The 11,746-nt window shown below is 45.2% G+C and overlaps 1 protein-coding gene across 1 annotated transcript; it reads right to left on the bottom strand.

Annotated features, from left to right (window-relative positions):
- Positions 1-1,410: 1,410 nt before the first annotated feature.
- Positions 1,411-11,739, bottom strand: HSPD1 (heat shock protein family D (Hsp60) member 1). The gene is made up of 12 exons (XM_027730638.2): positions 11,662-11,739; positions 10,769-10,944; positions 7,741-7,993; positions 7,129-7,211; positions 6,336-6,431; positions 5,942-6,035; positions 5,390-5,558; positions 4,943-5,042; positions 3,508-3,753; positions 3,118-3,292; positions 2,332-2,510; positions 1,411-2,242 (listed from the first exon to the last, which is right to left on the bottom strand). Exons 2-12 carry the CDS (start codon positions 10,940-10,942, stop codon positions 2,090-2,092), a joined length of 1,722 nt encoding a protein of 573 aa, XP_027586439.1. The 5' UTR covers positions 10,943-10,944; positions 11,662-11,739; the 3' UTR covers positions 1,411-2,089.
- Positions 11,740-11,746: the final 7 nt, after the last annotated feature.

The following is an 11,746-nucleotide window of genomic DNA, read 5'->3' as shown; positions in this document are numbered from 1 at the left end:
CACAGAGAATGGAACACTTTGCCAGGCACCGAGTGCTGGGTGCTTTCAATGCAGGTGAATGGCAAAGGTGAGTCGGGAATCTCTGGCTGCTTCTGAACTGACCTGCAAGTGCTATAGAACAGCCTCAACTGTCAGAAACCAAATGCAGGGGATACACATAAGGAGTACTGTAATCTGAGTGCAGCAGTCTCAGCTACAGCCAGGGGTTCCCAGTGGATCTGTCTGGGCTCCAGACACCGATCACTCTGTAGTACATTTGGCAGGCTGAGCTTGCCCCCCCCTCTACTCCTGCACCCTTAAAGTTGCACTTCAGTTAAGTTACTCATCTAATGCAAACAGTTCCCACACTGTAAAACAAGGAAGTGTTACCTCTTTGAGAGCAAGGGACCACAGTACTGTCCTCCCTGGAAGAAGGGAACAAGATGTCCTCTGCTCCCTGCAGCCAAGCACACCCACAGCCAGCTGTCATTAAAAAGCATACAAGAGCACTAAAACCCTTAGTTCTTCAGGGTTTTTCATTACTATACTACCATTTTATTATCAGCCCATTACGATAGCACCAGCTGTCCTGATTAAATCCACATTCAGTACTTCTGTCCCTGGCATAATTATTCTTTCCAGTCTCTGAAGAAACACAGGTGAATAGGTTTGAATAGATTTTAAATCCTCACTGTGTGCTGCCTTGCATTACCCAATTTCCTTACTGAAATTAGGTGAAGCTCTAGGTCGGGTGCTGAAGCTGCTCCTTTCTCCAAAGTGTCTGTAACCCACGTGGTTACTACAGGACAGCACGTTATGTAACATAGGAAGGTATGTTTCAGAATAAAGACAGCCCTCAAACAGTTTCAGATCGTTTACTTTTCCAGAAAGAGGAGTTGGCATGTCACATGTCCCCTCTGTGAAGGACAGTTATTAAGGGCAGGAAGCTGAGGAAAGCGACAGCTGGATTGAGGTCAGTTTTACAGCACTGAGAAATTGTACAGCAATTTCGTTTGTTGAGGCAATCAGAGATGAGCATACAGAAGTTTGGGAACACCATTGTCCTGCAGTTTGGAAAGCAGACGACTTCACACATCACTGGTATTAGCTTTGTCAGGTCAAAGAACCCAGGAAGTGGCAAAGCAACATTTCTAATGGTAAAACAGCATCTAGTGCAAAATAACTAAATTCTGCAACCCATTACCAGAAAGGAAGACAAGACTGGAAGGCTTAAGTGAGGAGGTAACCATATATTACACCTGATCAAAGGAACTGTTTAAACCCTCCCCAAACCCTTTCTTAGGCAAGACTTACCTGTTTGATACCCTCAGGGCACTTCCCTTCCTCCCAACTGTGAAAGGTGCACTGGGCCTGTTCAAGCACATGAAACAACCAGCATAGACAGGGCAAAATAAAGCCAGTGCACGTGCCTTGTTTTCAGAGCATTGTTTAATATTTCAAAGAACTGTAGTGCAGTTCAGCTTAGGTATTTCTTACCAAAATTAAAGTCACTTGCATTTCTGAGAAACGTTCTAGACAAAGGAATGTTTCTCAGTGTGAAATGCCCTGTCATTTTTTCAAGCATTAAGTGTCTACTTCTAGTAAATCTTAGAGGCAGGCTGTCCAGGCTCTCCCATAACTATGGCAGATGAAAAAGGTGATACATTTTTGTAACTTTTGAGCAGTTTATTACATAAAGGTCACATAACTCTATTTGCCTACTTTGTACACAATTGTCTAGTCTCACGCACAGTGGCTTCCAAGTTCTTCCTAGTACTGGCAAGCACCAAGAAATTCTGTAATAGAATATCAAGTGCCTTAATTAAGTTCAAATCAGGACCTTGGTAGATGGATCTTGCACCCAGTTATCAGGAATGTACAAATGTCTTTATTCAAAAAATACAAAATAAATTATCTGTAGGCATGGACAATGACTGTAAACAATTACACGTGTGTTAAATGAAATCCAGTAACTGATGGTTACAGTGATTTTTCAACACCAGCCTCACTTCAGTCACTATCCACCCTCTGACACTGATAGCTCAAGTTTTTAAAGTCAGAACTGTCAGTCTTCAACAGCACAGCTCATGATGCATCCCTACCCCAGGAATTAGAACATGCCACCTCCCATTCCTCCGCCCATGCCACCCATTCCTCCCATTGCCGGTTCCTTCTCTTCTTTGGGAACCTCAGTCACCACTGCTTCTGCTGTTGATAGGAGAGACGCGACACCGGCGGCGTCCATCAGAGCAGTTCTCACAACCTAAAACCAGGGAAGAAATAACTTCAGGCCTGCTGGCTATCACAGGAGGTGGGAGGAGAAGAAGCTGAGAATTAAGACTTTTAGGTTACCTTTGTTGGGTCTATGATTCCTTTTTCTACCATATTTACAAAGTCCCCAAGCATTGCATCATAGCCAACTTCTGACGGGCTCTGCAGGATTTTCTCAACTATCAATGATCCTTCGACACCAGCATTCTTTGCAATAGTCATTGCTGGGATTTTCAGTGTTCTCTTGATTATATCAATCCCTGCAAGAAAAAGGGTGGTCAGAGCTATGTTTTGCATACACTGCTCCCACTGCCAAGGCCTGCCTGCACGAGCTGCTGGAGATCAATACAAAGAACACTCTGAGCAAAAACATGATCTATTTGTATCAGTTCCAGGAGGAAAGGTTCTCTGCTACTTGACATTTGTCAACAAATGAAACCTTTGCAGGATATTCACACACATTTCAGTTTTACTACATTTTGAAGAAGTCAGGAGTACTCATTATGTGTAACACGGCACAAAGCCTTTTTCCATTTGATTTGCCACACAATCTCTTAAGCATTATTAGATTTTTCATCTCTCTGCAATGGCTGGGAACAGTCAGCTCTCAGTCTTAACCATTTGCCACTCTCTGCAGGGGGCACTGCTGCTTTAGTGTTACTGGGTCTTTCACAGTCAAGTCAGGCACTCGGTGAAACCTCCCTCCCCCTGAAAAGCAGAGACCACCATACCAAGGGGGTGTGAGGTTCCTGAGATCAAGTAACTAAAAAGTCACTGGAAGCAACCTGCATTTCATCTGAGAAAGCCTCAGGTCAGGACAAAGGCTACTCGCAACAACTTCCACACACATTCCAGTAAGTTCCTCACCAATTTTCTGATCTTCATTGGCTGGGGTTAAGGCCTCTAACGCTGGAATGCAGCGGAGCAGCGCGCAGCCCCCTCCCGGGACGATGCCCTCCTCCACGGCAGCGCGGGTCGCGTTCAGGGCGTCGGTGACTCTGTCTTTCTTCTCGTTCACCTCAACGTCGCTCGTGCCGCCGACCTACAAGCAAAGCAGCAAGGCACACGTCAAGGTCCACACGAGGAGCCCGGGTGGGAGAGCACTGCTGGCTAAACACTGCTGCCCCCAAACTAAACAACCAAGAGCACTGACAAGTGCCAAAAAGCCAATCCAGCCTCTCCCGTGCTGGCAGCCTTCTCTACCTCAGCAGTCAAGAAACCTAAACACAGTTTTAGTTCATTATTATCTCTTAATACCTTCAATACTGCTACTCCATCAGAGAGTTTGGCCAATCGCTCATTGAGTTTCTCCTTTTCATATTCACTGGTGGTGACCTCAAGCTGCTCGATAATTTCTTGAATGCGCTTTTCAATCTGAGCCTTTTCACCCTTCCCCTTCAGAAGCATTGTGTCATCTTTGGTCACAATGACCTCTCCCACTTTACCGAAGTCGTGAGGCTGAATATCTTCCACATTTAGGCTCAAACCCTCTTCTCCAAACACCTGAAAGAAATTATGTGAAAAGCTGGAATTCGCAGGTTCCCCATCCATCAATTTTTTATCTATAGGCACACGAACACATACAGCTAATGGTGCAAAATAATCACACTACTGCAGTTGAACAACACTCTTCCCTTCTCCTTAAAGGAGTCCAGGCACGCAGGTACCTCACAAACTGACTCTCATGGAATGGAAAACGAGCAGCTTCTCACTCGCACCTGACTCGTGTAGCTCACTGATTCAAAGTGCCTGGGAAGTAAAGTAGTGTTACACAGTCCTCACAGAATATCCTGAGTTGGAAGGGCCCCACAAGGATCACCCAAGTCCAACTCCTGGCCCTGAACAGGACAAACCCACAAATTACACCATTACAGAGCACTGTCCAAACACTTCTTGAACTGTGGTGCTGTGACCACATCTCTGGGAGCCTGTTCCAGTGCCCAACCACCCTCTGGGTGAAGAACCTCTTCCAAATATCCAACCCAAACCTCCCCTGACACAGTTTCATGGCGTTTCCTCAGGTCCTGTCACCGGTCACCTCAGTGTATTTTGGGAAGTTTAAAATATTGGCACTTCACAGACTTTAAAACAGTTTGCTGGCTTGTTACTTTGTGCTGCAGTTAGCTTAAACATGAAGTTTTATTTCAATAGCCTCCTTTTTGTCCCAGTATCATGCCATGATTTTGATGTATGTGTAACAAAAAGGCACATAAAGGGACGTTAATCAGTGCACCAAGTATATGCAAAGTTTAGAGCTAAGAAAACCATTCAGTCAATTCTACGCATATTCAATTATTATATTTGCCACACTTGAGTTCAGGCAATTGTGAGACAATCAGTTTTATAAGGCAGCAAGAAAGCTTTCCTATATTTCTAAGATACTGTCTTGGAGTTCCTCCTTTCCTTTAACAGTCTAAATCCTGCAAGGAAATCACATGTGACTTCAGTCAGTTACAAGGATGTACTGCTCATGGTTGGCCAGGGCTGCATTACACAGCAATTTTCAGTGTCTACATTTTAAAAAAACAGGAAGATTCTAATATTAGAGTTACTGTTACATTTTTGAAAGACAGAACACAGCCTGCAGCCCATAAAATACAAGCCAAGGACCTAAAAATACACATTAATTTTCCTCCTTAAATATCATTAACATTTCTTGGAGCAAAAACCTACTTAAAACATTATTACTTACAGCACCACCAGTAGCAATCGCCATATCCTTAAGCTGGTTTTTCCTGTTGTCACCAAAACCTGGTGCTTTTACAGCAACAACCTGAAGGCCAACCTTCAGCCTGAAGAGAAAAATTCAGAGAGCAACATTGCACATGTGTTCAGAAAACGAGTCTAATTACTAAATCCAATTATTTCAGTACAGCTCTACCAATCAAGCAAACAAGACACCTTCATGAACTGAGCTGATTTTGCTCAAAAAAGTAGTTAAGACACAACTGAGTTTCTGTCTGAGTTGACACAAAGTATGGTGATGTCCAAAGCTGCTGTTTCTTTGGCACAGACAAGAGAACAAACAGCACTACACCACAGAAATATTAAACACACTCTCTTGTATGTACTCCTTTAAAAGGATGGAAATAAGAAAAAAAAACAGTATTTGTCTAAAAGGATGGGTTTTAAGCCTCACCTGTTCAAGACTAGAGTGCTGAGAGCTTCTCCATCAACATCTTCAGCAATAATGACTAAAGGTTTCCTGTTAGCATTGGCGATTTCAAGAGCTGGAACTATGGACTGTACACTAGAAATTTTCTTTTCACTGATTAAAACATAAGCATCCTGGAATTCACATTTCTGCCCTGCAGAAACAACACACATTATCTAAACAATTCCATTACAAAACCACCAAGCATTCTTTTAACTTGAACAGCTATTTTGGAGCAACAGCTGCACTTTTTAAACTGCATTAAAAAATGAGACAAATTCTTTTCTCCAAGACCCCACTTTCAGTCCTGCATTGTTCTTGTAGGTCCAGCCTGATGTTGATCATTCTCTTTGTAAAGAGAGGAAAGCGAACCCCCAAAACTCCAAGCTTTTACCAAGTTAAAATTTCCTGATGAGGAAGGACCCCCTGCCCTATTTTCTGTGGCACAAGCATAAGGGACTGTAAAGTATAATTACAATTATTTGTAATTTACAAGAGCCACTGTAAGGTATATGACATGGGTTATTGGTAACTCACCTTTGGTTGTATTAATAAAATACGGAGAGATGTAGCCTCTGTCAAATTTCATACCCTCAATGATTTCCAATTCATCATTTAGAGTTTTTCCATCCTGTTTAGATGCAAGAAAGTCCACATTAAAAGATCCCTTCTTTGTTACCAAAAGCACAAGTATAACTTTAGCATACTATGCACAACAGAATGACAGCCTCTGAACCACACACCAGTTTTCATGTGCTTCTTTTCCAAATAGAAGGAATGATGTTCAAACCCTGATCTAAGGGAGATGGGGAGGAATTATAGTGGGAGACCATGTGAGCAGCAGCAGCTACATTCCAAGAGACAAAAACCAGCCCTAACTGGAGAAAAGACAGTCACCTTGCACTTAGTCTGCATGTTGGCCAGTTCTTACCTTGACAGTGATCACACCCTTTCGTCCAACTTTCTTCATTGCATCAGAGATTATATTGCCAATTTCCTGATCTCCATTTGCTGATATCGTGGCAACCTGAAACAGTAAAGCATTTCATCTCATTTCACAACACAAGTCATTTGTTTCCCTCTATAAGGAAAACCAGGACAACCATTTTCAATTAACATGTGACAAGACATGGCAGCAGACTGTAGCACACCCACCCCAGGACCCGAGATCTCTGTTGGAAGGGCTCACAGCTCTTGGACAGTTCCAGCACAGGGCCAGATTCCCTGCACTGGGCTCACACACAGACCACCTGAATCTGCAGCCAGAGGGAGGTATAAAGCACAGAGACCAACACACCTGGTGCCCAAGACCCAGCTGGGCACCCACCTCAACCTGAGTGATCTGCCACATCCTCCAAACTCTGCCATCACCTCCCATCCACAAACACAGCTTTGCTCTCATCAATTCCTCCCAAGTACACAAATTTATGTTTTAAGGCCATACTTAGGAAAGAAGCTTGAAGGTGAAAAAACACAACCTAATTCTGAACCAACTTCTAGCAGTGTAATTGAAGGCAGAATACTGGAAATGTTAAAATAGGAACAAGAAAGCATAACCATGAAGACCATTCATCAAAACATAACTTCAACCTTGATGTTTAAAGAAAAATGCCCAGGTGTCACATGCACACAAGCCAACTCCACTAAACCTAACTGCCCCAAACTTTTTTCTGAACAGCTGTGTAAACTTGGGTTACGCTTTATTGTGGTTTTTTTTTCCTAACCTGTGCAATTTCTTCTGGAGTTGTAACAGGTTTAGACAGCTTCTTCAGTTCACCTATGATAGCATCGACTGCAAGCATCACCCCTAAACATGGAGAAAATACTTGTGAGTGAACAAAACAAGGTATACAGCACAGAAAAAAACCAAACCACCCACCCACCTACCCCACTGAATGGGTTTCATTACAAAAAAAAAGTCCACACTGCAAAAATCAATCAAGTTTGCATGTCCAAAAACCAATAGTTCTAGTTCTATATTGTCTTTTGTGTACCTGGTGACCTTTTTTGGAATTGGTGTAAGATATTTTGTCATGATTGAAATTTGTCACAAATTGCCTTCCATGGCAGCAGTAAATGCAGAAATAGGAGTTTACCTATGACAAGTAAGTTAACTGCATATAAAATAATAAAAAAATGACTAGAAAAATGAAGGATTGTTCAGAGTCAGCAAGGTAATAGAAACAACTATGTTCTCTAAGCATCACTTTTCATATAAAGGCTCTTCATATACGTGGCCCTCTTCAAAAAGAAGGCAACTTATTCAGAAAGTCAAATTCAGGATACGAAAAATAAATGACTGTGATTAAACATTAAAAACAAGGGAAAAAAATTACCCCTCCTAATTTCTACTGGATTAGCTCCTTTGCTGATCTTCTCAAAGCCTTCCTTGGCAATAGCACGTGCGAGTACCGTGGCAGTAGTGGTACCATCTCCTGCTTCTTCATTCGTGTTGTTGGCAACATCTTGAACTAACTTGGCTCCAATATTTTTGTATTTGTCTTTCAAGTCAATTGCCTTTGCTACTGTCACGCCATCTTTTGTCACTTTGGGGCTTCCCCAGCTTTGTTCAATAATCACTGTTCTTCCCTAGGGTGACAAAGAACAAATATTAAAACCAAAGCCAACCCACAGCACGTTACTCTTAAGAGCTCAGCTGAAGATGAAGATCCTTTTGAACAGCCACAGCTGAACACCTTGCACAGAGCCTTCAGCTGGGACTTTTCAGCAAACACTACCAAGGTTCTCCACAACTGGAAAAATGGCTCCAAGGTTTCATGCTTTCACAGAATGAGGCTTCATTCCTAAGCCATAATGCTTAATATCACAGTCTGCAACTAAAGACAGACTGGCCTTACAGACAAAAATAATTGAAGAGATTCCCTCTAACACTAATGTTTTACCCGAAAATTAAATATACAGCAACACAAAGAACTAAACTTGCGAAATTTCTATTAAATCACAATAAAAAGTCTTTGTGATTGAGAAAAGTAATACAAAGGTCAATTTGCTGCATGTGCTAGAAAGAAAAAAAAGTAGAGACTTGCAAACCTCACTGGTGACTAGCAAAGAAAACTGAGAATACTTAACAAATTTGTCTTAATGTGTTATAATAATTTCTCAAACACTGCAAGTTACCAAGTCTTTCTTCTCTTAGCCCACACTTGGATCCAGCTGAAAAGCTGGACTATTCTACCCAACATACACGGACACAGTTAACAGGGGAAACTGTGAACCACCCAGGGAATGCAGGGCAAATGCACCTGCACAAGACTGCTTGTTCCCAGATGAATTCAATAGCTTCAACAGCTGCCCCAAACAATCACGTTCCAGTTTTAGCTGGAGGGAGCAGAAACACAAGGAGCCTCCTCTGGTCCACCGCTGCCCTGAAACTCCTGAGCTATCCTGACAGCTGGAGCTGTTGGAAGAGGGAAGGGAGAGCACCTGCCCCCCCCCCAGCTTTGCTGCTCCCAGTGGACCCTGCACAAGTGCTCTCACCCTGTCAGGTCTGTCAGGTCCAGCTCAGGGCTGACCACTCTGGCTCCTGCCATGGCTGCTCAAGCCCCAGTGTGGCTCCAGCTCCACCCGGAGCTGGGATCACGTGCCAAGCCAGCCCAGGACTCCCCTGCAGCGCCTACTGTGCTCCTGCACAGAGCTCAGCACATCTGCCTCAGCCACTGGGCTGCCTGCCAGACACGGGCTGCTCCCCAAGTACAGCCACCCCCCGGAGCTACAGAGGAAAGGTTACGCTTCAGTTACTCAGGCTGAACTTGGGGAAGAGCTTACGTAAACTTACCTCTGTGACATAAAAAAGCTATGCCAAATAATTCATACCCTGGCTGCTTACCACTATTTTATTCGACCTGCACTTTTAAATCTAAAAGTGGTTCAAGAATAAGAAAACTCTTCTCTGGTGGATCCTGCTACTAGGAAGTTCTTCATGTAGTCTCTCTAGTTTTGCCTAATTTTATTCTATATTTTGCTACAGTCTTACTCCAAATATTTGGTTTGCAGCTTTGAGAAGAATGGCACAACAAAACCTATTTCTCTCCAATCACGTGAAAGGACAAAATTTGTGTTCCTGAAGCAGGGAACACCACCAGTAAACACACATGCACTTGGAATACTCCTGCATATTGAGAAGCTGAGCTCTCACATAAACTGGTTCTGTTGAACACTTTGGAGCATTATCAAAAGATTGTGTGAGACCACAAACCACATTCCTTAAAATGCAGAACAGTACCTAAAGGAAGTCTCCTCACTAGATTGATATTTATTAAAAACACTAAAAGCACAATCAGGCATTGCTGTACAATCCCCAGATTTCTACAAATACATAGAGAACAGCAGAAAAAGTGAGAACACTGGAACAAAAACCCATAAGGTTACACAAAGTTGCATCAGCAGCTGCCCTTAAGCCAATGCACTCACGAAGTAGCCAAATCCAAAAAAAGAGAAGTTAAATTAACTAACCACACTTAAACTTCGTTTGTTTAGGGAAAATAGACACAGCTTGCTGACATCACGTTCCTTAACCTCCATCTGCTCAGCTTATGGCATTTTTGCCTTTGAATAAACCTAACAGAATACTAAAAACATACAGAAAACACATGAATTACGTTACAGAGGCCAGCAGCCTTGAGAAGAACTACCATGCACGTGTATTACATGAACAGACATTCACATGAGCCCAAAGAAAATCAGTGTCTCTTCCTTAAAAACAAAGCTCTTTTCAAGCTTTACTGCACATTGCATGACTATGTAGGATACCAGAGCCAGTTTTTCAAGAGACCTAGAACTCACAGGACAGAATATAGTGTAACATGAACGAATGCCACCGCCACGGCATTTCACTGAAGCTGGTAACATTTACCAGCCAACTGAACGCTCAACATTACACTATGGATGTGTTTCTCACCTCATTAATACTAAAAAAACCCCCCTGATTAACAACTGTAATTTGTAAAAACAACCCATCTGCCCCCAAGAAACAGAAAACCCCACATGCTGATTAACCCACCCCAGAACACAGACAGTTACATTATCTACTGCATTGTTACAAGCTATCAACTGAGGTAGTAACACATTATGCACATCACCGTAACCTTCAAACCACTACACTGCACCTTTCACAGTAATCCAAGTGATTTTAATTTGTTACTACGAAAAGCACGTGCACTATTGTCACGCTTCAGGTGACAAACATGGGAATTCAGCTGCCTGCAGCTTTCAGCAGCCTGTCCATAACCCTCACCCTTTGCACTGCGGTTCTGCAGATGCAATCATGCAGCTCCACTTAGGGAAAGCTAACAAACTTTTATGCTATGGTGTTTTCAACCAGGTCAGTGTTAAGTCTCCGATTACCTTTGGCCCCATGGTGACAGCTACAGCGTCTGCTAGAAGATCTACTCCTTGTAGCATCAGAGCTCTGGCGTCTGCTCCGAACTTCACATCTTTTGCATAGGCTCGTGTTAGATGGGGGGCGAGTGCTCTGGACACTGGTCTGATCTGACCGAGTACTGTAGATAAACGGAGCATGTCTGAAAGATTAAAACAAATGCAGAGAAAAGAAAAATCAGCAGGATGGCTTCTCACAGCTGCTTCTACAGTAAAAGAAGGGAAACGGATTTAGGAAGTAAAGCCAGTGATCCTGATGAGTCTTTAGTTTTTCGGCTGGCTGGAACCGAGACACAGAAGCAGCTGCAGCGAACAAGGCTTCGATCCCCGCTCCCCACGGCGAGGTTCGCGCTGCAGCAGCTCCCCCGTGCGCGGCCTCCGCGCTCCTCCCGCGGGCCTTCCCGGCGGCGGGGCAGGACACGGCGAGGGCAGCGCGGGGCCCCCGCAGCTCCGAGTGCCCAGCGCGGCGGTGCCGGGGGTGCCCGGGAAGGCTCCCGCGCCCGCCGCAACCACCCAAGGGCACAGAGGTGAGCGCCGGGCCGCCCCGGGCCCGCCAGGCCCCCACGCCGGCCCGGGCCCCGCGGGCACGTGGCCGCTGCTGCAGGACACGCGCAGCAAGGTCAGCGCCACCCGCCCCCCCCGGGCCCGCCACCGGCACGCGGGGGCTGTGGGCCGCGCTCCCGCCGCCCGGGCACGGCGACCCCGCGGCCGCCCCCCGCCTCCGCCGCCCGGGCCCGGCCGCTCCCGCCGCGGAGCCCCCGCGGTCACCGCGGCCGCGCGGGAACAGCCGCCGCGTCCCCCCGGGCAGGGCAGGGCAGGGCTGGGCCGGGCGCGCGCCTCCGGCCTTGTCAGGCGCTCACCTGCGGCAGCGCGGGGGCAGCTCCGCGGCTCTGCGGACTCGGGGCACGTCTGGCGCGGCGGCGGCGGCGGGCGGCGCTCGGCACT

This window comes from Pipra filicauda, unplaced genomic scaffold (assembly GCF_003945595.2).
Source record: "Pipra filicauda isolate LSUMZ 115617 unplaced genomic scaffold, ASM394559v2 scaffold149_size4050908_pilon, whole genome shotgun sequence".
Taxonomy (NCBI): domain Eukaryota; kingdom Metazoa; phylum Chordata; class Aves; order Passeriformes; family Pipridae; genus Pipra; species Pipra filicauda.
This window is presented reverse-complemented; position numbering and strand designations above follow the sequence as displayed.

Coding starts and splice junctions, on each gene's coding strand:
- HSPD1 (XM_027730638.2), bottom strand. CDS start 10,942: ATGCTCCGTTTATCTACAGTACTCGGTCAGATCAGACCAGTGTCCAGA. Junction 3,754..4,942: donor CGATTGCTACTGGTGGTGCT/GTAAGTAATAAT, acceptor AATTTCTTTCAG/GTGTTTGGAGAAGAGGGTTT. Junction 2,511..3,117: donor CAATGAAGATCAGAAAATTG/GTGAGGAACTTA, acceptor TTTTTCTTGCAG/GGATTGATATAATCAAGAGA.